A 25,047-nucleotide genomic window follows, 5' to 3' on the forward strand; every position below is an offset into this window, starting at 1 on the left:
TATTTAATCACAGGTAAGTATTCATACTATATCCTCTTACATATGTAGAGCCTTATTTGAAATGATGATTCCTTTAAAGGATTTATTATTGCACCAAAATTTGTCCTCCTTTACCAAAAAGATTTTTACCCTTTTATTTGATAGTTCTTTTCAATAACTCCCTTTGGTAGTATGTATCACTGATTGGTTTCTTTTTAAACAAAAATCCCTCTCAAACTTGATCAGTTCTCTTTAAAGTTACATTTGCTTATTAATGCTTCTTCAGTACAGAGTTTGAAGATGTTTCATCAGCACTGTTTTCCAACATTTAATTTACAAATCCTTGATTATCAAATAATAAGTAAAAAATATCTTCCATTTCATAGCTTTTAATAGTTAAAAAGGGGGTATCAAATATTTCCTTAATTTTCATAAGTACTATTCTGTCCCATTTCCTTGTCCAACTTTTTATTTAATCTTATTTTGTGTTATCATATTTATCTTCCTAAATCCTGCGTTTTTCCTGTAGAAAACATGAAATAAATGTAGTTTCCATTGATTACTTTTTATTATTTTATTTTATACAATTAATCACTATGCATCACTTTGCTTGTGAGTTGAATTTATCAAACATGAATACACTTCACATCAGTCCAGTTTAGGATATAAAACACATTATCATCAATAGATAATAAAATATATACATATATATAGCTTATTGAGTTATTAGAAATCAGTTCACATTATTATTTTTATTTTTCCTCCTACATATGGCTTTACCTTTAAATGCTTATAAGCACGGTGAGAATTCAAAACATACCTAGTTATTTTTCAAAGTGTAAGGGATTAAGCCCCACAACTCTAATATACAGAACTTTTAATGAATAAATCTATTTTCTTTAGGGTCAGTGATCCCCAAGGATGGAATGTTAGTTTTGGGCTTCTTTTAAATGATCCACAAACACAGCGAAGTATCAAGGACATTATAATTCATGAAAACTACCATTACCCCGCACACGATAATGACATTGCTGTTGTGCATCTGTCTTCACCAGTATTATATTCAAGCAACATCCGAAGAGCATGTCTTCCAGAAGCTACTTACACATTCCCACCCAATTCAGATGTGGTAGTCACTGGATGGGGAACATTAAAGGCTGATGGTGAGTTCCTAACCTCCCTCCATTACATGGTTTGAGTTTTAGAAACTAAAAAAATAATACTCAGGACAACAACTAACCCTGAGAAATGTTTTCTCTGGATCTTTTTTTCTTTCTTTCTTTTTTAAGATTTTTTGCTTGCTGGAGAAAAAGAGAGGGAAAGTGAGAAATCAACCCCCAGGGGAATAGCCACACCACAGTCCCTTCTCTTCCATTTTCCTCTTGGGACTTTGGGCATGCATGCATATGCACCCAGCATGATTTTCAAGCCTCTGGGTCTAGGACTTGAACCATGATCAACCATGTGGGAGTCCAGTGCCTTAACCATCATACCACCTGCTGTCCTCTCTCTGGGTCATTTTCAAGAGGATAATATGCAATGTTTGAAAACAATTCTCAACAACATTCTCAACATTCATGCAGAAAGTATAATTTTATATGGTCTATTTACCATAATTCTTCTAAACAATGGAAGTTTTGACAGAAATGTATTACTTGAATATGTAATTCACTTCCCTTCATTTCATTCACGCACCTATTCATTAAACATTTATTATGATTAACATCTTTCTTCCAGATACCAGTCTAGGTGAATTGGATACATTAACAAATAAAATAGGCAAATATTCCCGCCCTCACATTCTTAGCAAAGAATGACATGCATACCATGCACCTAGTGTTGGATTTTCAAGCCACCAGGTCCAGGGTTTGAACCACAACAGACCATGTGGAAGTACAACACTTTAACCACCATGCCACCTGCTGGCTCCAAAGTATTGTGTACATTTGATGAGGTGGAATGCACATCCTTCAGTAATTACATGATACTTGAGCAAAAATCATTAAAATATGTGATTGCCCTCGACTCTAATAACAAAAGAGCATAATGGTTATTTATGTTTTGAAAGCAGAAACATAAGTATAATTAGTTCAAAGACACAGAATTATAGTAACAAATTTAGCAGAAAATCTAAAATCATAAAATGCATTCATCTGGCCTGACATTTTTGTTTTTCTTTCTAATGTATACATGTAACAAACATAAAATCTCAAAGCAATTCAAAAGGGGAAAATCACATCATTTATAAATTTATACACTATTTCAAAACATGGTCATTTTTAACAGTAGAATATTGTATTCATAAACGTGTCTTTGTTATTAAGATAGGAAGAAAAAGCTTAATTAAAACATATGTTTAATGGGACCAGCAGATAGTATAACGGTTGCACTGCTGGACTCCCACCTAGTCAACTGCAGTTCGAATCCCACCTGGCAACTTCAAATTCACACCAGGCACATGTGTGTGCGTGCCCAAAATCCTGATAGGAGAATAGAAGAGAAGGGATTGTGGTATGGCCATCCCCTGGAGGAGAGGGGTTGATTTCTCACTTTCTGTCTTTCTCTGTCTCTCTGGCAAGTGCATGCACTGTACAGCAAACATCTCTCTAAAAGAAAAAAAATTGTTGGTCTAGCTTCTGTGGAGACTAGGCAGAATATCCAACTGGGGAGCTGGAAGGCACATGCTCATCACAGTTCAAGTTCCCAGTCCAATCATTCTGAATATATGCCAGGCACATATATGCCTGCCCAGGATCCTGGTGGGTTGGAAAACTGGAGGAAGGGGATCGTAGAATGACCAAGTCACATAGAAGATCTCTTTCTCTTTCTCTTGCATGCTCTCTATCATGAATTTTTATAAAAGCGGAGGAAAGTAGATGACAGAGCGTGAGTGGGAAGGACAAAGAGAAAAAAGCATTTAACAGAAAAAATAATGTAAAATTCTCTGTTGAAAATTCTGTATAGGTAAAATAAAATGATGCAAAAAAAGAAAATTATATATATGGTAATATCCTTGATTCGATTATCATGTATTACATGCATGCACTGAAAAACCATATTGTCCACTGTAGAGATTTATAATGTAAAATAAATTAATTAAAAGTATATTTTACATTGGTTTGGAAATTGTACATAGTGTTAAAGTTAAAATATTAATAATCTAGACAGAGAGTAATATTGACTTTAGCACAAAGTAAGTAACTTTTCTTCCTTTAGGAACAAGTCCTAATATACTCCAAAAGGGATTAATGAAAATTATAGATAATAAGACTTGCAACAGTGGAAAGGTATATGGAGGAGTCATCAAACCTGGAATGCTGTGTGCTGGGTACCTGGAGGGACATGTGGATGCCTGCCAGGTAGATCTGCCTAGTCCGTTTTCAAGAAGATTTTTTTCTTGTAGTTTTAAATTTCCAATTAACTAGTTCAATTTTCTCAAGAGACTGACAATTTGTAAAGGCTTAAGTATGTTTTATAGTCAAAATATCTCATTAAAATTACATTGTTATCTAATAGGTCTCATTAAGTAATCATCCTTATTGTTGTAAGAAGCTGTAAGTGGGAGTGGGGAAAAGACTCAATTTAAAATAAGCAATGAAGAGATGAAATGGATTATTGATCTCTTTTGTTTGATTGGCCTTTCACTATTTCTTATTGGGTCTAATACTAAACCTAACACTCATGGAGCTTTCATAATGTGGTTCCAACACCCTGAATATTTTATTTATTTAATCACCATTCTATAGCGTCTCTATATAGTGCGCCATAAGCACCACTTTAAGGTCTTTATAATATTAGTTTACTCTAGTTATGACAATCCTCTGCAATAGGTTTTACAATTGTAAACCCTATTTCTCAGAGGAGGAGACAGAAATAAAGGGATAAAGTAACTTGTACAAACTTGCACGGGTATTAAGTAGCAGAACTGGGATTTAAATGCAGGAAACTGGGCTCTGGTGCCTGTAGTCTGAACTCTATCCTAAACTGCCTTTCCTTGTGTTCCCAAAGCCCTGTTGTGTATCTAAGCAATAGTCCTAGAGCTAACAAAAGTGCTGCCCTTTTGTAGTTATCTAGGCAGGCAGAATTACTGATAAACAGTATTGTTTTACTCATTCTTTCTTCCATGTGGTGATTATTGACTACTTATCTAAGTGCCAGACCCTGTCCTTGGTGCAAGGAAGTTAAAATGAATAGAGCATATTCCTATACTCTAGGAGCTAGCAGTCACAAAAACAAGCATTTGCTAAATGTAACTAATATCTCTAATTACAGATTTCTGTATTTTAAACTGTCCCACTAAACTAATTCATTGATGTCATGGAGAACTTAAATTCCTGTTCCTCTTGATTTTCTCTCATCTATCACCCCTAGCCTCATAATTCTCTCCAAACCTCGCACAGCCTAGGATCCACATTTTATTTTTTCAATTATTCTACTGACAGCACCCTCAGTAACTTCGTCTTCTTCCCCCACACCCATCTTCCACCATAAAGCAATCTAATAACTTTACTTGTTCTTGTGTGTGAGTTACTAAGCACTACAAGAAGAAAACTTCCCTTCTTGTAAACTAGAATCATATAATCACAGTTGAGTCCTTTACAAACTATATAATTCCTTAATGCATCTTTTATTGTGAGATGTAAAACATTTATTATATTTTTACCTACCTATTCTACTATGCACTTATCTTCTTTAGCATAGGACAATTCCTCCTATTAATCAGGAAAAATTAAGCAATCATATGAGAACTTATCTAACTTCCATTATCCCTGGCATATTTATATTGTATTAATCCTCACCCTCTATGCTCAGAACAAACAAGTTAATCCTACTATTCAAAGCTAATCTTTTGCCTGTGTTCATCACCCAGTCTCCTTCTGTCTACGTAGAAACTTGGATTTTTTATTAATTTGAGTTTCTTCCATATTTTCCAAACTGTCCTACTCTACTAGACCCTGGCACACATTCTATAAAAATCAAGTCTGTCAAACCTACTTATAAGAACTCTTAGGAACTCACACTACTCAATATCAGTAGATAAATAAATAATCTGATTTTTAAAGTGAGCAGATATCCACTTTAAAAAATAGGTATTTTTCAGAAAAAAAAAATACAAATGGTCAACAGATATATGAAAAGGTCCTCAAGATCACTAATTATTCAAGAAATACATACTAAAACAACAAGAAGATAGTACCTCACAGTTGTTATAATGGCTTTTATCAAAAAGATGAAAGGTAACAAGTATTGGCAAAGATAAGGAGAAAAGTAACCCATGTATGCTATAGCGGGAAATGCAAATTGGTACAGCCATTATGGAAAACAGTATAGAAGTTTCTTTTAAAAAAAATAACTACTTTATGATTCAGCAATCATACTACAGGGTATATATCCACAGAAAATTAAGTCAGCATCTCAAAGAGATATCTGCACTGCTCCTTATTGCACCATTAGTCACAATAGCCCAGATATGGAAACAACCTAAGTGTCCATCAACAGATTAATGGATTAAAAATTGTGCCCCCCCCAGACACCACAATAGAGTATTATTCAGTGATCTTTTTTAAAAAGGAAATGTTTCTATTTGTGAAAACATGGATGAACCTAGAGGACACTATGTTAAGTGAAATAAGCCAGCTATAACCATACTGTATGATTTCATATGTTGAATCATAAAAAAGGCAAACTCATTAAAATAGTATAACAACAGTTTCCAGGGACTGGGGACTGGGGAATAGGGAGGGATTTTGGCTAAAGGGTATAAACTTTCAAATATATGATTAGTAAATTCTGGAGATATGATGTACATCATGGTGATTATAGTTAACACAATGCATTGTATACTTGAAATTTGTTAAGAGAATAGATCTTAACTATTTTCATACACAAAAAAATATAAATATGTGAGGTGATGGATAGGTTAGTTTGAGTGAGGAATCATTTCACAATATATACATGTAAAAAACATAATATATATCTTAAACATATACAATGTTAACTTGTCAATCATCTCTCAATTTAAAATAAAGATGAAATACACCCATCTGTATGAGAAGACAGTAGATACAGATATGGGCTGAGGTAGGTGGGTTGAGAAGTTAAAAGGGACAGGACAAGGAACGGAGGATTTGGCACCTGTTACTCTCCACTTACTCTGTGTATTTGAAAGTGATACACTAGATTTAGAATAAAGGAACAGGATTTTTTTAAACTGTGAAATAATGAAAGTTTGGGATGGCTGTCCTGAAAAATTAAAAAGGAAACTGACTAGAGACACTGAGAAGTCTTGGTTTGAAGATGTAAATTTGTAACATGGTTCGGGCCAAGTCATGGAAAGCAAGGTAAAGAACTGAGGATGCTGTTGACAAAGTCGTGGTATGAGTTAATTATAAAATATAGCCTATAAAAAGAAATATGGGAAGTAGGAAATGAGCTAATGCATTTATATAAAAGAAAGGAGTCAAAAATTAAACTACAGGGCTGGCAGGTGGTTGGGGGCACTGGACCTGGAGGCTTGCTCACTCTCTCTTTCTCTCTCTCTCTCTTGCTCTGTCCCTCTCTGGTCAAATTAAATATAAATAAATAAATAAATGAAATAATTCTTTAAAAAATTGAACTAGTAAGGGTGAAGAGTAGTGAGGTTGATAGTAGTGAGGATAAAGAGTAGAGAATAATGGAAAAGATAGAACAAAAATCCTCTGGGGTAGGTATGTGTAATCATAATGTTGAATAATGGTGTCTCAGAGGTGGAGCAGTTCTGGGTGATGACAAAGAGTGGCATGGAAAAGCTGAATAAAAATGTGGATGATTAGAGTAAAAAAGGCCAAGAGATTGTGGGCTAGGTATTAGATGTGTCATCTGATAGATGTTGAAATTATTCAGGATAATGTGAAGGATAAGAGCAAAGGAAAATCCAGATATCAAAGTACTCTAATATTTTGGGAAAATCGTCTGAAGATCAGGAGATGAAAAATATATGAAGTGCAGAGGGAAGAGAGGCAAATTACACAATTCTGGAGACCAGAGCAGTTCACAAGAATGAAAGAGTAACAATCCATTGCTGGTGGTGGGAAAATACAACATCTGTCTGGAAGTAGAGGAGTTTGGGAAGATAATGAGATTGTTCTCCAGCATGTCAATGATTTACAATAAGCAATAATACCTTTAATACCTCCTTCAGGTAACAGTTTTCATACACGTTTTCCATAATGTACAAAAACATGGTTGACTGCAGTTCAAGTCCCAGACCTGATGGCTTGTTTTCTCTCTCTCTCTCTCATGCTCTAACTCTCTCTAGTCAATTTAAAATAAGTAAATAAAATAAATAAAATTAAATTAAATAATTATTTGAAAAAGTATGCTGATGTCTTTGGTTTAAGTAAATGATCATAGAACACAAATATGGTGTAGAATGATATAGTATTGAAATATCTAAGGTTTTCTTTTTCCTTCTGTCTTTTTGTATCTTTATTTCAAAACAGAAAAATGCATGGTATTCACCTTTCAATTATAGTAATCATATGTATCATTTTTCTCACTAGGGTGATTCTGGTGGACCATTGGTTGGTAAAGATTCTAAAGGCACCTGGTTCCTGGCTGGCATTGTAAGCTGGGGAGATGAATGTGCTCTTCGAAACAAGCCTGGTGTCTATACTCGAGTGACATACTATCGAGACTGGATCATGTCCAAAACTGGTCTCTAATGTAGAAGTTCTCTATAGATTAAAGATCAAAGGTTATATGCTTCTCGATGATGCTTGTAATTCTAAGTCCACATTTACCGTACATACCACCTTTCCTTATGTTCATTTAAAGTTGCAAATTTAAACACATAGATGTTATGAACTATGAACATTCTGTTGTTGTTTATTAGATTTTTATGAGGGCTTAGTTAGACTGATGGACCAGGACATATAATTTTCCCTTTTATTGCTTTCCAGATTGAAGGCAATTATGTAAGTAAATATAGATTATAATTTATTAAGGAAGTATTCTCTGCTAAATTGCAGATCCAGATTCCTCAGGAAATTATAGCATAGATGTTAGCAGTAAACTCTCTTCTGAATGTATAAATAATCAATATGTATTCCACAGGACTGTAATCTAGTGAGTTAAAGTAATACTGTTTATAAAAGTTACTTTTAAAAGTCTATCCACCTATTTTCTTTCTGCTCCTTGGAACAATGTTAATCTCTTCCATTAGATGTGTCATCTGATAGATATTGAAGGCATAAGTCTTCTTCACCTTGAGTTATACAAAACAACATGAAAACCCCAGGAGGTACACTGAATAGATCACTATTGCTTGTTGAATTCTCCACATTCTCTTTTTAAATACAAATAAAGCCAAAGGATAGTTCTCACATTAAACACACACTCAGTAACATTACTGTCAAACATATGGCTCTGCTTCAATATGTGGCTTGAATAAAGCATTGAAAATAGTGTTATAGTGCATGCCTGCAAACTCTTAAAATTCCTCAGTAACACAAATTATCAACTAGAATAAATAATAGGAAAAGGTGGTTTCCACTTCACTTTCCTTTTGTCCATATAGAAACATTTTAACTGAGGGCACAGAGGTCTATAAATGCACTTTTATACCAAATTAGTAGGTCAACTGACATTTATACAAAATATCTCACCAGAGGGAACCAGCAGTTAGCATAATGGCTATGTCGCTGGACTCCCACGTAGTCAATCGTGGTTCGTGTCCCGGACCCAGTGGCTTAAAACTCACTCCGAGCACGTGTGTGTGCGTGCCCAAGATCCCGCCGAGAGGAGAATGGAGGAGAAGGGATTGTGGCGTGACCATCCACCCCTGGGGGGTGATTTCTCGCTTTCTGTCTCTATGTCTCTCTTTGTCTGTCTGGCGAGCGCACTATAGCGAAAACCTCTCAAAAAAAAAAAAAATCAAAATATCTCACCAGAGTCCTTTCCTGCAATTAATCTATCAGTATTTCTATAGAAATTCACCTTTTTCTGACAATCCAGCTGCTACCATTAATAGCCCTTATTATGATGTAAATTTTTCGTAACTCCCCCCATTGCATTAAAACTAGCTAACATTTATTGAGTCTTTACCATGAGCCAGGCACATTTTACATAAATTATTACATTGAGCTTTCCCAAAAACTCTGTGAGGATTTGTTTTTCCTTTTCAGCCCAATTTTATAGACAAGGAAACTGAGGTATATAGGGAAATCAAGTAATTTCCAAAAACCAGAAAATTTATAATTGACTGAAGTGGGATTCAAAACCAGACAATTGGGGACCAGATGGTGGCATAGCAGTAAATCACTATGCTCTACAACACAATCCCACATGGGAAGGTTCCAGGTTCAAGCCGGGGAACTCCTTGAATATGCCAGACACATATTTGCCCATAATCCAGGTCTGGCTGAAGGCTGGAGCTAGTTCATGGAGTCAAGACCCTATTGGGGGTATTCTCTTTCTGTTTCTCTCACTCATGGAAGAAATAATGTTTTAAAACAAGACAACTGGATTACAGAGATCACACATTTAATAACTATGTTATGTTCAGTATTATACTTTAACTAAGGCCCTATCTAGTACAGTATTTTAAGATGTAATATTTATCATAAACTTTATAAATGAGTTAAATCAGTAGCATTATTTGCTTTTAAAATATTTTAACATATCTTATTACACATTTATAAAAATTAGTAGTCTATCTTTCAATGTTTAGAAATTAAGCATAAGCAAAACTATATGCATATTGGTAATAATTCTTTAGTTACAAGTGACAAAAATTAACACTAGCTTAAATAAAAAGAAAATGTTTAACGGTTCATCTAACTAAACCACTTAGAGTTCATCATTTGGCACCACTGAGACTGGATCTAGGAGTTCAGATAGTGTCTCTATCTTGAGTAACATCTTATTCTCCTTTTTCTCAGTATTTATTCATGAGTTTTCCCCAGAGGTGGCAAAGGTGTGTCCAATGGTTCTCAGCATAGAATGTACTTAATGTTAAGCTAACAGCCCTAGACAAAATCAGAGCCCTGTTGGCCACTGACTCCAGTAAGAAAAAGTCCTAGGATGCCTCTGATTGATCAGCTTGGATCAGATACCACTCCGGTGAAGAAAGAGATGGGGCTCTTTTTTTTTTTTTTTTTTTGGAGAGGTTTTTTTCTATAGGGCGTGTGTGGTCTCCAGACAGACAGAGACAGAGAAACAGAAAGTGAGAAATCACCCCCTAGGGCGAAAGGCCACACCGCAGTCCCTTCTCCTCCATTCTCCTCTCTGGATCTTGGGCACACACGCACATGCGTATGGTGTGAATTTTAAGCCACAAGGTTCGGGACTTGAACCGTGGTCGACTACATGGGAGTCCAGCGACATAGCCATTATACTAACTGCTGGTCCCATGAGGTAGGGCTCTTGATTGGCATTTTCTCAGGTCAGGGAGGAGCATTTGAAATCAGTCAATTAATTAATTAATAGTAATAACAGTTATTACCCAGTGCAATAAACAAGGATTCTATACTTTCATGTGTTTGTTAAGTCTTCAGTCACAGACTTTGCATGCTGTACATATTCGGTTTTCTTGAGAAAAAACAATACAGAATAGTGATTTAAGCTACCACTACTCCTCTTTACAAATTTATTTGTGTATACAGAGGATATACAATTCCTACAGGAAGAAAAATACAAGATATTTATTTTGTAACTTGGAAAGAATTTAACATAAGACATGTATGTTAAGTTAAAACATTTAAGAATGTACCTCTTAATAAGACTGGTTTGGGACCAGCAGTTAGCATAATGGCTATGTCGCTGGACTCCCATGTAGTCGACCACGGTTTGAGTCCCGGACCTGGTGGCTTAAACTCACGCCAGGTGTGTGTGCGTGTGTGCCCAAGATCCTGGGAATAGAATGGAGGAGAAGGAATTGTGGGGTGGCCATCCCCCGGGGGGTTGATTGGTGGGGGCTCCCTCCCCGGGGGGGGGGGTGATTTCTCGCTTTCTGTCTCTCTGTCTCTCTCTTTCTGATGAGTGCATGTGCCCTATAGTAAAAACCTCTAAAAAAAATAAATAAAATAAATAAGACTGGTTTAAGTTGAGTCAATCGTTGTGCTACTACAGTGTATATTCTCTTATCCTCTTTACAAGTGAAAATTGTCAGTGATAACACTAATAATAGTCTTTTCTCACTGAAACCAGTGTCATAACTACTGGGTCTCCTCAGATATGGGCATTCTTGCTACAAATAATATTTGACAGGAGTTCATGATGAGAACACATGTGAAAGAATGAAATTAGATGCCTTTCTTACACAATTTTCCTTAACCATTCAGTAACTTGATTATATACTTTTTAAAAAATATTTTGGCATACACTAGCTAAAAATGGATTAAAGACTTAACTATAATATCTGAAACAACAGAATTCCTAGAAGAAAATATAAAGAAAAAGTCACCGACAGTCTTCTTGGCAATAATGTTTTGAATATGATGCCAAAACCACAGGCAACAAAACAAAATAAACAATTGGGACTATAAATACCTAATATACTTCTGCATAGCAAATAAAACTATTAACAAATGAAAAAACAACCTATGGAATAGGAGAAAATATTTTAAAACTATATATAACTTATATAATTTATATAACTATATAATACTTACAACTATATATAACTATATGTAACTTAAAACTATATATATAACTGGGATCAGCAGTTGGCATAATGGCTATGTCGCTGGACTTCCATGTAGTTGACCACGGTTTGAGTCCTGGACCCAGCAGCTTAAACTCACACCGGGCACATGTGCGTGCGTGCCCAAGATCCTGAGAGGAGAATGGAGGAGAAGGGATTTCGGCATAGCCATTCCCCCTGGGGGGGGGGTGGCATGACCATTCCCCCTGGGGGGGGGGTAATTTCTTGCTTTCTGTCTCTCTGTCTTTCTGGCGAGCGCACATACCCTATAGCAAAATCTCTCCAAAACAAACAAACAAACACAAAACAAATTAAAAAACTATATATAACTTACCATATATCCAAAATATATAAGAAATTTGCACAACTCAATGCCAAAAAAAAAACCCAAAAACATGATTTGAAAGTGGGCAAATGATCTGAATAAAGATATTTTCCAAAGAAGACATATAAATTGCTACAGGTATATGAAAAGCTATTCACATCACTCATCATCAGAAAAGCACAAATTAAAATCACAATGAGATATCACTTCAGACCTGTTAGAATGGCTATTATCAAAAAGACAAGAAGTAATAAATGTTGCTGAGGATGTAGAAAAGAGGAAACCCTTGTACACCATTGATGGGAATGTAAATTAGTATAGCACTTATGGAAGAACTACCACATGATCCAGCAGTCTTAACACTGGTTATATATTAAAAGGAATGAAAGCAATAGCTCAAGGAGATATCAGTATTCTAATGTTCATTGTAGCATGTTTCACATTAGCCAAGATATGGAACCCCTAAGTGTCTATCAATGAATGAATGGGTAGGAAAATCTGATACCAACACACACACACACACACACACACACACACACACACACACAAACACGCATTCTGCATAGGGTAAGAAATACTCTAATTACATTTTCGTGTGTGTGTGTGTGTGTGTGTGTGTGCGTGCGTGCACATGCACACATTAATCCACCCATTAAAAAGCAGAAAATCTTTCAATTTGTAACAATATGGATGGATGTTACGGATATTATAAATGGAGGATATGATGCTAAGTAAAATTAGCCAGACACAGAAAAACAAATACTGTATGAGCTCACATGTGGAATCTAAAAAAGGAGAATTCAGAGACAGCCTGTGGTATAGTGTTAAGGTGGCTGGATCCCACATGAACAATTGCACAGTTCAAATCCTGGACCCTGTGGCTCAAAAAGCATGCTGGGAATGTGTACATGTATGTTTGAAATTTGAGAGGAGAATGGTGGAGAACTAATTGTGCTGTGGCCATCCGCCCTGGAGAGGGGTGCTTTCTAATTTTCACACTCTCTCATTCTCACTCTCCCTCTAATTCTCTCAGGTGAGCACAGACACTGTCTAGCAAATTTTTTAAAAGTAGAATTATAGAAACAGAGAGTAGAGCAGTGGCTGTCAAAAGCTGGTGGTTGGGGAAAATGGAGAGATGCTAATCAAAGGCCATAATCTTTCCATTATAATTTGAACAATTCTAACGATCTAATATACAACATGGGTGACAATGAATGTATTAATTTGATGATAATAACTTATTCAATATACTCATATATCAAATCATCACATTGTACATCTTGAATGTATAAAATCCTCATTTGTGAATCAAATATTATAAAACAAAAATAACTTTTAAATAATAGTAATAATTCAATACACTGAATATAAATAATTATCAAGTTTATGAAATACATATTAAACATTACCCATATATCACAAGGTGCACATGTTGAAGTAAACTTTGTCTAGTAATCCTTCCTTACTAGTAATCTAGTAAAATATTAACAAACATAAGGTTCACTTCTCAGTTTCTCCTTTCATCTTTGTTATTGATATCAACTGAATTATCTGGCATCTCTTTAAGAACCTTTGTATTTGTTTGTACTCAGCTGTGACTTGTAGTTGTACCATTATCAGGTAATTCAATATTTAGTAAGATCAATTTTAATACAATGTGTTGCTCTTACTAACATTTTCACGTTGAGCTCTGATTTCTCATATTCTTGCTCTGACTGCTGGCTTTTGCTGATTTTCAGGGATCTTTCTCTGGCCATACTGCCTTTATTTACGCCACTGGAAAATACATTTAGCATTGTCCTGATTGTTTTTGGCATAATTTGTTTACTCCTCTTAGAAGATCTCATAGTTTAAGTAGAAATAATTGGCTTCCTCACTTTTTCACCAAATAGTCTTCACCAAATAAACAATAGAAGAAAAGTACAAAAAGATTTCTAGAAGGGACCAGCCCAGCAGGTGGCAAGGTGGTTAAGGTGCTGGACACTCCCATATGGCTGACCACAGTTCAAGTCCTGGACCTGGCAGCTTGCTTCCTCACTTTTTCTTTCACTCTGTCTCTCTCCGTTCAAATTAAAAAATAATAACAAATGTAATTCAATAAATATTTTTTTAAATCCTACTTTAAAAAAAAGCTTTCTAGAGAGTTAATTCATCATTTTCAAGAATATCTTGTTAAAAAAGTCATTGTCCAAGGGACCTTCAAAAAATTCATTAAAAATGCACATTATGGGGACCAGCAGGTGGCATAGCAGATAAAACACTGTACTCCCACATGGCCAACTGCAGTTCCAGTCCGAGACCTGACAGCTTGAAACTCACACTGGATGCATGTGCATGCATGCCCAAAAGGCTGATAGGAGAATGGAGAAGGAATTGCAGTATGGCCATCCTCTCATCAGAGAGATTTCTCACTTTCTCTCTCTCTGTCTAGTGAGCATATGTTCCCTATAGCAAAGTTTCTGTACCAATATACTCATTTTAATTCTATCTTTTGCAAATGTTTTAAAGTTCTCTTGCAAATGCATTTTCCAATACCAGAAAAAAGATGACCTTATCACAGTCCTCTTTAACTAACTCTTCACTGTAAGGATTTTAATATGAATTCAAATTAATCAGTTTTCTTTTAAGAATTATTTAACTCTACTCATTTATTCATTTTTTTTATTTCAATTTGATCACAGAAGGACAGAGAGAGAGAGAGAGAGAGAGAGAGAAAGCAATCCTCCAGGTCCAGGACTCGAACCACAGTCAGCCATCTGGGAATCCAGCACCTTTAACCACCATGCCACCTGCCGGCCCCTCAAATAACATTTCTTAAAATGTCTGCTTATTTTAAAAATGTAAACTCCATGAGATTACAAGCTCTCTATCTTATCCTATCAGGTCGTTTGGAAAGTCATGACTTATTTTTCAGTTTCCTATGCAAAAATGCAGTATGACTTTCTCAATAACCAATCACCTAAAATTCTGTCTGGCACATGATTAATACTCATTAAATAAATGGATAAAAGAAAAAAATTTAATTATAGTTCTTATGACTATTAAATAAGTTATGTCCAACAAATGAAAATAGATCACTTCGTGAATATAAAACTATCTATAAGAAAATAATATATAGGAAATAACTTTGAGAGGCCAGACAATAGTACAACAGTTAAAAATGATGCTCAAGACTGACCCATGTGGGAAGGTTAAGGGTTTGTGTCTGGAGACCTCCCTGAGTAGGCTGATGGCATGTATGCCTACAATTCAATATGCCTGAAGCTAGGGGTGGATCACAGTGTCAAGATCCTTTTGGAGGTGAACCTCTCTCTTTCTCTCATTAGTGAAAAGAAGAAATAAACACATTTTAATAAAGAAAATTAAGTGACTTTGAACACGAAGGAGAACTCAAGAACTATGTCCTCAGTTTTATAGATAATAGCTATGAGACTCAGGAGACTTGAGGGTCACAGAAGAGAACTGGGAACTCCAGATTCTCAATATAGACTATATTCGGTATGCAAAATACTTTAACTTCTACGCAAGAAATGTTGCTACCCTCAAAAACTTATTTTCTAGAATGTTCTTTATATAGAGAGATGGCTTTGTAGAGGAGGAGAGCAAACCACCCTGCATCTACGGACCCTATTTCTCAAAATGAGATAGCTTGGAATGGGAAAGACTTTCATACAGGAAGAGGCTAAGTGGGAGACCCCATTGGCCTCATTAATACCATAGACACCTAAAGTCTTTACTAGAGGGGCATCCTACAGCCTTAGGCATCCTATAACCTTCACAGGTCATAAGCCCAGCTAGAGGAGGTGGGCACAGCATGTCTACATTGCTGAACTGCCCCAGAGGAAGAGTCAAGGACACACCATAGCCTTGTTCTAACCTCCCCTACCCAGGCTATGGCTACACAAAGCCTTCTGTGACCACACCCACCTACATCCCAAAGGAACAGGGCAAGCAACCCACCCACAGCTACTCTAGCTAGCAGCTGCTAGAGAAATCTTATTCCTCCCTCCCTATTCCCCACATCCTATGGGATCAGCCAAGCAGATGACCTCAACCAAAGACTAGATGCCAGTGAGGTTACCCCTCCATCTCCACAAACACACTGTGTTCCATGGGAACAGTAAGTAAGTGATTCTCTTTTCTGCCACCCCCTCTCTCCAGCTCCTATGTCTAAAGGTAGCAGCCAGTTGTGTGACTCTGTCCACAGCTCCACCATGCCAGGACCCTAGAGTGACCTCGCCCACCGCAACCTATTCAAATGGCCTGTGACCTGCCTCTTTCACCTCAACTATGCCTTGTTGGGAGAGTTCTCTCTCTCTCTCTCTTTCTTTCTCTCATTTACAGATGTCCCACCTCTTTGGGCCATGCAAATGTAAAGACTCCTTATGCTGATTTACAACTGTGTCTGTGTCTCCTATTCTCAGAACTTAATAAAAATAACTGCTGCATTTAATGTTTAGAATAAACAATTTTAATTATTTTCTACAGAGCCTTAGTTACTCCCATCAATAATAATCAATCTTTGTTCTTTGTAAATTCCTTATATGCAAATTTTTCTACTTGCTAAAATTTATTTGTAGCCCCAAAATTTATATTTGTGGAACTTTCATGACCATTTACAGACACATGTAAGCATTAAGTAGTAAAAGATTTGAGTTGCCTTATGTGCACTTTTCCAGCTGAACAAAAAGATAACATTCTGCCTTCTTATTTCAGTTCTGTAGAAGAGCATATTTTCTGAACTTATGAGACTGGCTTGTTTTACACGGATGTTTGCAAATGAGTACATATAATGCAAATGGTATATTGGCTTCCAAGAACTTAACCTTTTATTTTCCCTAGGAGCAATGATTCAGTAATGAGCGTCCATCATTTATGCTGTATTTGTGCTTAAAAACAGAAGAAAATATAGATAAATTACATTTTTCTGAAAGGAATATCACTCATGGTTTTCAACTCAACTATTTCTCCCACTAATTATTTGAAAACAGTAAATATCACAACCAAAATACTCCAATACTGTAGTGACCAAGAGAGAGCTGAGGTAAGCAACTGGTCTAGGTAGCTCAAGATCCAGGAGGAGGCAGCCAGCACAGAAGCAGCTTGAAAAGGAACATAAGGTATGTCCAACACACTCATCTAATCTTCTATAGTACCAATGAGCTTCCATGGACTGGGTAATGTTGGGTTCATTTTTATCACCAAAAGAGGCTAAGGGACTATACTGTAAATACTTAGGAACTATTTGTTAAATAAATAAATATAAGGCAAAATAAACAAATAAACAAGAAGAATGGACCATCTAAGTTAAAATAGCCACCTTTATCCTTAACATTGCTCCTGCTTTGCCTGTCACAGAAGCAAACTAGTCAACATAAGACAGATCAAGTTGGTGACTTAATAAATTCTAAGAATAAGTCATACCAGTATGGATAAATAGCATCATCAAGCAATCGCCATAAAAAAATCAAAGGAGTAGAAACACAGAGAAAGTTTCTAAGTGGTCCTGAATGTGAAATGACCAAATAACATGATAAACAGGGACCAATAGATGACGCAATGGTTACATTGCTGGACTCCCATGAAGTTGACTGCTGTTTGAGTCCCGAACTTAGCAGCTTAAACTCACACCAGGTGAGTTTAATGCTCAAAATCCAAAGAGGAGAATGGAAGAGAAGGAATTCCAGCATGGCTATCCCCCCTCGGGGGTGATTTCTAGCTTTATGTCTCTGTTTCTCCGGTGAACAGATGTGCCCTATAGCAAAAATCTCTCTTAAAAAATAAGAATAATGGGACCAGCAGTTAATGTAATGGCTATGTCACTGGACCCCCATGTAGTCGACCTCAGTTCAAGTCCCAGACCCAGTGGCTTAAACTCACACCGGGCGCGTGTGCGTGCATGCCCAAGATTCGAGAGGAGAATGGAGGAGAAAGGATTGCGGCATGGCCATCCCCCTTGGGGGGTGATTTCTCTCTTTCTGTCTCTCTGTCTCTCTCTGTCTTTTTGGTGAGTGCATGTGCCCTATAGCAAAAACCTCTCCAAAAAAGAAAAAAAATGAATATAGATATTCATATTGTATATAAACATAAAAATGTAGTTACCAAATTTATACAATATTCTGCCCAATATATAGTTTCTCTATGCAATACCGGGCAAAAAAAGCCATTCCCATATTTAGATAATTACAAAAATCAAGGCAATAAACAAAAGAATGGTTAATTATTTTTACTTTAACTTAAGTATGAATCATTTAACCATTAAGGCTGATTTATAAATTTGAATGCAGCAGAATATGCATTAGATCAAACTGTTTCTAACTTTATGATTAATTTTGTGTTTTGTTTTTTAAAATAACTACCTATTTAATTTTATTTATTATTATTATTTTTTAAATTGACCAGAGAGAGAGAAAAAGTGAGAAAGCAAGCCACCAGGTATGGGACTCAAACTGTGGTCAGCCATGTGGGAGTCCAGTGCCTTAACCACCTGATCACCTGCCAGCCCTAATTTTGTGTTTTGTTTTAAAGTAACACAGTAGAGGGTCTTCAAAAGTTCAGAGAAAATGAGTTTTATGGAAAAATTATGCCCGAATTTTAAAATTTTATTGCACAACAATGAACTTATACTTTAATTCATCTATGGGCTTTTTGAAGTCTCCTTTTACCTGTCTAATGTTTGATGCTAAACAGTATATGTGTTAAAAATAATAATAATAATAATGTTTTTGAAAAGTGTATTAAGCATATTTTTTTTTTTGAGAATTTTTTGCTATAGGGCACGTGCACTCACCAGAAAGACAGAGAGATACAGCGAGACAAAAAGCGAGAAATCACTCCCCGGGGAGATGGCCACGCCACAATCCCTTCTCCTCCATTCTCCTCTCAGGATCTTGGGCACGCATGCACACGCGCCTGGCATGAGTTTAAGTCACCAGGTCTGGGACTTGAACCATGGTCGACTACATGGGAGTCCAGCAACATAGCCATTACGCCAACTGCTGGTCCTGAAAAGTGTATTACTTTCTTAAGATGACAGACTTTAACTGGATAAAATTTATTTTGTTTTCTTTTGTTTTAGTGTTTTTCTTCATTTTCATTTTGCATCTGTCTGCCAGACAGAACACTAACACAATGGATTTTAGAAAATCTTTTTATTAATGTTATATGAGTTAGTGTCATTAGTGACTTTTAAAGTCAGAATTAGGCTTGACAAACAAATGCTTTTCTCAACTTGGGAAAAATGTTGTGAAAACCAGGCCATCTGCTGAGGTGGTACAGTTACATTTAGCCCTCAGAATGTATTAGTCATGCTCTGTTTCAGCACTCTGTTGGATTACCAAACCACAAAACAAGTTCACCTTGATCTTTTACATTAAGTCTACAGTATCTCAGGGACAAAATTTCCCATAAATCTAAACAGGTGACATTTCCAGCGAAAGAAGACAGAAATAAAATGAGACTTTGAGTTAAATGATGATAAGACATTAGAAGTACCAGAATCACTAGTCTTGAAGTTCTCTAAGTGGGAAATATGGCTAACAGTGCCTCTCTTGAACACAATCAAAATCACTGCTCGGCCATCAACAACAGCATCCCACTAATGCAGAGTAACCTCCCCACCCTGACCTTATCTGGAAAGATCCGAGTAACAGTTACTTTCTTCCTTTTTCTACTCTCCACAACATTTAATGCTTCTTTCTTATTGAAACTTCGAAAATGGACTCGGAAGAAAGAGAGGGGAGGAAAGCTCTCAAGAATGAAGGTACTTTTAAAACACTTGACCTTAGCCAACCTGTTGGAGACTCTAATTGTCATGCCACTGGATGGACTGTGGAATATCACTGTTCAGTGGTACGCTGGGGAGTTCCTCTGCAAGGTCCTCAGCTATCTGAAGCTTTTCTCCATGTATGCCCCAGCCTTCATGATGGTGGTGATCAGTCTGGACCGCTTCCTGGCCATCACGAGGCCCCTGGCTGTGAACAGCAACAGCAAGGTTGGACAGGCCATGATTGCCCTGGCCTGGACCCTCAGTAGTGTCTTTGCTGGACCACAGGTGAGCCCTTATTCATGAACTTGTTAGAAAAGGTGATCACAGATTTCCTATATGAACTTCAGTAAATTTTTATCAGAGGCAGTACTGATATGGTACTTAAGAGCTTAGGCTCTGGAAATCAGAGTTTAAGTCTGGCTCTTTCCTATTACGTGTACAAATTTCTTAACCTTTCTGAGTTTCAGTTCCTTCACTGATAAAGTATAGGTAATGCCTATTTCATGCTACTTTTGTTTTTTATTGTTTGTTTGTTTTCAGCTACAAATTCATATTAAACTAATGATGTGAGGATGAGGGTTCATTAGCTAGTAATGTTACCTTTTTGGTGACAAGGTGCCATATCTCTGACAGGATTTCCCTCAGTGGCAGGATCATTTCTGTTCATTTTATTTAAGTGACCCCAGGAAGGACCAGTACCCTCGGGTTGTTCTTGGATTTTGAGCATGATCTTTTTGCTAAACATCCTGTGTTTTATATGCTTCATTTATTTCCCCGAACACACACAAAAAAATACAAATTGGTCATCCTTCATTTATGCAGCTATGAAGACTCAAATTACATTCTTTCTGTCTTTTCTTTCTCACTTTATCATGGGGCACATTTAAGTCTGTCACATTCCCAGAAAGGTCCTTAAGAGGTGCTCCAGTTGTTGAATTGCTTTGGCATTTGTGCAGGGCTTGATGTGTTCTTGAGAGTACATTTCCCTGTACCGCTGCTTGATCTCGATTACCCGAAAGACGTGGAATCACTCCACTGAAACTCCTAAACTTAGTTCCGACTACTGAATTTAAGATGTTTAGCTCTGCAGTGGGTCTGCCCTTTGGTAATAAGGGACACTAGCTCATCTTGGGAGTGTTATCTTCAGTTTTAAAATGAATCCAAGAAAGCGATCTGTTTTCCCTTGACCAAGGTTAGTATGTTTATCTCACTCAGAAAAGATTTTTCAGATGAGTCAAAGACAAGACAGGGTGTCCTGCATTGAACAGCTCTGATGACAGTCATGAATCCACCACAATGCCCTCTTTAGGGAAGGGGAGGGTCAAGGAGAGTTAAAGCCTCTCTCAAAGGTTAAAAAGTCAAAAACACCTTTGGTCACTTGAGGGAACCAGAGCCACAGCTCTACAAGAAGCAAAGGGCTCAGTGTTTTGGGGTTAGTGTTGGTGCAACCAAAGGATTCCAATCTTGTGCAGGTCTCTCCACATGGCAGCTTCCAGAGAGATTGTGGTTTGCATAGAATAGCAATGGCTTATTTTCTCATTCAAAACAGTGATCAGAATACTTCTGATAATTGTTTGTGATGAATCTACAAGCATTGACCTAGTCACACATGAGGGTGCCAGTAGTAGTCATAATTAGATCTCCAAAATCTGCATTAAACAACTTTGATCTCAAAAACCTGTCAGTTGGCCATGTCTGGATGCATCAATAGTAGCTGGAACTCACTGACATAGGCTTCTGATCCAGAAAAGGTATGAAGTCTGTTCTCTATCAGGGTCTTCTAGGGCAGGCATGTCCACAATGGTCAATCTCAGCACTTCTAGGGCAGGCATGTCCACAATGGTCAATCTCAGCACTGTGTCATCATGATGTCTAAGAGGATTAACATACAGCTCAGGCCCTGTCCTTATAGCATGGAGGTAAAGCCCTGGTTCCAGTAGGAAATGAGAGAGTTCTTCATGGTGTTCACAGGGAAACCACAGAAGATGGTCTTAGTGCCCACACTGTGCTCAAAATCCTTAGATTACAACATCATTAAGTCTGAAAACATAGTCACAGGTGCCACTGTATAGATTCATTAAAAATGCCTCCATTACTCAACACAAGTCACTGAAGGCAATTATGAGGAGGCTACCTAGAGGTGGCAAAAAACTCCACGCTCTCCTAACCATTCAGAAGGCTCAGGGTGGAGATGATGGCTTGGTAAAAGAGCCCATACTCTCTTTATGACAATTAAACAAATAATAATGAAACAAATAATATATTAAAGGGTCTAGCATAATCTCTGGTACATAGTAAACACTCTCTAAGAGGTAGCAAGCCTCAAAAGTGGCCTCATCCCCACCCTATCCTTCCTTCTAATTTTTCCTTTTGCACTAGTTAATACAGATTTAATAATCAATTCAGCAAATGTTTAGGGATGACAAAATTTTCATAGATAGAAAATATCTATAACATTTTTTATTTGGGATTTCTTGAGTGTGAACCAAGAATTCTGTCACTGTAGCTTAAGAAGAATTATTCTTGATTAGTATGCTGTTTTGCAGTTTGTGGGTTGGCTGGATTGAAGAAAAAAAAAGGGTAATAATTTGGACGTTTGAAAATTTGAATACTTTCCTCTGAGGTTTGCTAGAGTTTTGGAAGAATGAGATTTCTTACACCACCAAATGACTGCTTCAGTAGGCACAGGTCCTTTCTTACAGAAAGCAGACATCTTTCTAGACCACTTTCATCAGAGGCAACTTGATTAACTGAGCTGCAGAATCTGCCTTTTCAAGAGTCAAGACTCTTGGGACCAGCAGTTAGCATAATGGCTATGTCGCTGGATTCCCATGTAGTCGACCGCCGCAGTTCGAGTCCCAGACCCTGTGGCTTAAACTCACACCGGGTGCGTGTGCGTGCGTGCCCAAGATCCTGAGAGGAGAATGGAGGAGAAGGGATTGTGGCGTGGCCATCCCCCCGGTGGGTGATTTCCTGCTTTCTGTCTCTCTGTCTCTCTCTGTCTTTCCAGCGAGTGCACACGCCCTATAGGAAAAACTTCTCAAAAAAAAAAAAAAAAAGAGTCAACACTCTTGAAGAAAACAAATTCTTGCAAATAACAAAGATCCTTTAGTAACAGATGTATAAGTTGTCTATACTTGTAGATGTACTATATGATGAACCAGGGTACAAGATGTGTCAAATATATCAGAGTTTATTAGGATCCTCCTAAAACTTGCCTCTACTAATAGCAATTTATCTAGAAATTTTAAACAGGGCAGATTTGGGGGTGGGGGAGGACTGCCCAGCAAAACTTACTAAATGATACAGTATATTATTAATAAAAACCTAGGCAAGTAAATCTTTCTACAATTCATTGCTTAACTAATAATTTTTTGAACAAAGTCAATTTAATGAATGTGGAGTGCGTATTTTATTGCAGGAGAAATGGGAAAAAATAAAATGGTTTGAGTTCCCTGAGAAAAATATAATTGCTGTCACAATGACTGAGTAATACATGAGTAAGTTTAGCAAATATATTACTTAGAGTGAGGTTATACTCCTGACATTTTTTTCCATTTCTTAAAAGAATTATTTATTTAATTCAAAAAGACTTATTTATTTATTTAGTTCCATTTGTTACTATTATTTTTTTGTTTTTCTTTTTTACCTTTTTTAATTTAAATTTATTTACATTCATTCACTATACATCATTACAGCATACAAAATGAGATTTCCCATCCAGAATGCACTGTATATTGGCTCAATCATGCACATCAACATACGTGTTATTGTCACCAAATAATTTTCCATTTCTTGTTTCCTGTATATTTTGCTGTTTTTTGTCATCCTTGATTCCCTATCTCCCACCCTCTGCCATGTCTCACCCTCCTCTCACACTGTCTCCGGTATCCATGGTTGCTTTCTATGCCTTTTCCCCCCATTTTATTGATTTGCTAATGAACTTAATTAATCTAATTATTTCCAATAGCAAATGCAGCGGATATATACATATCCATGAACACAACTCTGACTTTAGGCATAAATCTCAGTGCACATACTATAGAATGAACATACTATAAAGTAGCACCTAATTGGGGCTATATAGCTTTACTGCAGTCATCAAATATGCATTTTTTAATTCCAAGAAAAACGTTTTTGTCTTTTTTTTCCTCCTGAAACTTTTTTTTAATTAATTAATTTACATTCATCCCCTAAGCATCATCACAGCATACAATATGTGGTTTCCCATCCAGAATATACTGCATAGTGGCTTAATCATGCATGTTATCATCAATAATTTTCCACTTCTAGTTTCATATATATATATATTTACCCCTATGTCTGACCCTCTGTCCTTTCCCACCCTCTTCTCACGCTATCTCTGCTGTCTACAGTTGTCTTCCATTCCTTTTCCCCCCACATTTTATTAATCACACAATTTCTTAAATAATCTAACTACATTCAATAGTAAGTTCAGCTGGTAATTTCAAGAAAAGTAGGTTTGAATTGGTAATGAAATTTGCTTAAAACTTAAAGCCTGGAAACAGTTAGTATTCTGTTCAGATAGTAGGTACATGAACCTATCGACGCTCACGTCATGACAAAAACTCTTAAAACTGGACAACAAAGCCTAGAAGAAAAGCAGCAATATTTTAATCAAAAGTCACAGAAATGCTATTTCACCAGTTCTGTCTCATGTACTGTATCTTCGGTTGTGGTTCGATCTTCCCAATTAAATTCTGGGATATAATATTCAACTACAGACTTGTCCCTATGATTAAGTTGGCCATTTTCTTAGTTTTTGAACTCTTATGTCTGTGTGTCTGTATCTAATTTTCCTGACATAGCACTCCTCGAGAACTGCTTGGAGATCTGGTCTGGCACTGGTAAATTCTTCCACCTTTTGTTTATCTGAGAATGTTCTTGTCTTTTCTTCCAATATGAAGGATAACCTTGTCGGGTACAGTATTCTTGGTTGAAATTGCTTTTCCCTTAACACTTTGAATATACTTTCCCATTCTTACCTCACTCGCATTGTTTCCAATAAGAGGTCTGCTGTTAGTCTGATGGGATATCCTTTGTAGGTAACTTCCCATTTCTCTCGCCAATCTTAGTATCTTGTCTTCATCTGTGGTTTTGGTCAGTCTGGCTATAATGTGTATTGGAGAAGATATTTTTGGGATTCTACTTGGGGTCCTTTGTATTTCTTGGGACTGGATCTTTGAGTGCCTCTCTAGGTTTGGAAAGTTTTCTTGCAGGATTTCATGGAATAGATTATCAATGCCCTTATGAGTCTCTTTGCCTTCTGGG

At 36.7% G+C, this 25,047-nt stretch overlaps 2 protein-coding genes and 1 pseudogene across 3 annotated transcripts in view; 2 read left to right on the forward strand and 1 right to left on the reverse strand.

Moving 5' to 3' along the window:
* Positions 1-7,682, forward strand: part of LOC102499587 (transmembrane protease serine 11C) — a 57,467-nt gene extending 49,785 nt beyond the window's left edge. Inside the window, exons 8-10 of the mRNA XM_006165333.1 lie at positions 883-1,142; positions 3,196-3,338; positions 7,521-7,682. Of these exons, the coding sequence (XP_006165395.1) occupies positions 883-1,142; positions 3,196-3,338; positions 7,521-7,682 (565 nt within the window). The remainder of the gene's footprint in view (positions 1-882; positions 1,143-3,195; positions 3,339-7,520) is intronic.
* An 11,836-nt stretch (positions 7,683-19,518) lies between these two features.
* Positions 19,519-25,047, forward strand: part of GNRHR (gonadotropin releasing hormone receptor) — a 29,357-nt gene continuing 23,828 nt past the window's right edge. For both annotated transcript variants that reach the window (XM_006165318.1, XM_006165319.1), the window contains exon 1: positions 19,519-20,040. In XM_006165318.1, coding sequence (XP_006165380.1) covers positions 19,519-20,040 — 522 coding nt within the window. The remainder of the gene's footprint in view (positions 20,041-25,047) is intronic.
* Positions 21,189-24,336, reverse strand: LOC114005484 (alpha-N-acetylgalactosaminide alpha-2,6-sialyltransferase 2 pseudogene; annotated as a pseudogene).

Source organism: Tupaia chinensis, unplaced genomic scaffold, assembly GCF_000334495.1.
Source record: "Tupaia chinensis unplaced genomic scaffold, TupChi_1.0 Scaffold143894_1, whole genome shotgun sequence".
In the NCBI taxonomy this organism is placed as follows: Eukaryota; Metazoa; Chordata; class Mammalia; order Scandentia; family Tupaiidae; genus Tupaia; species Tupaia belangeri.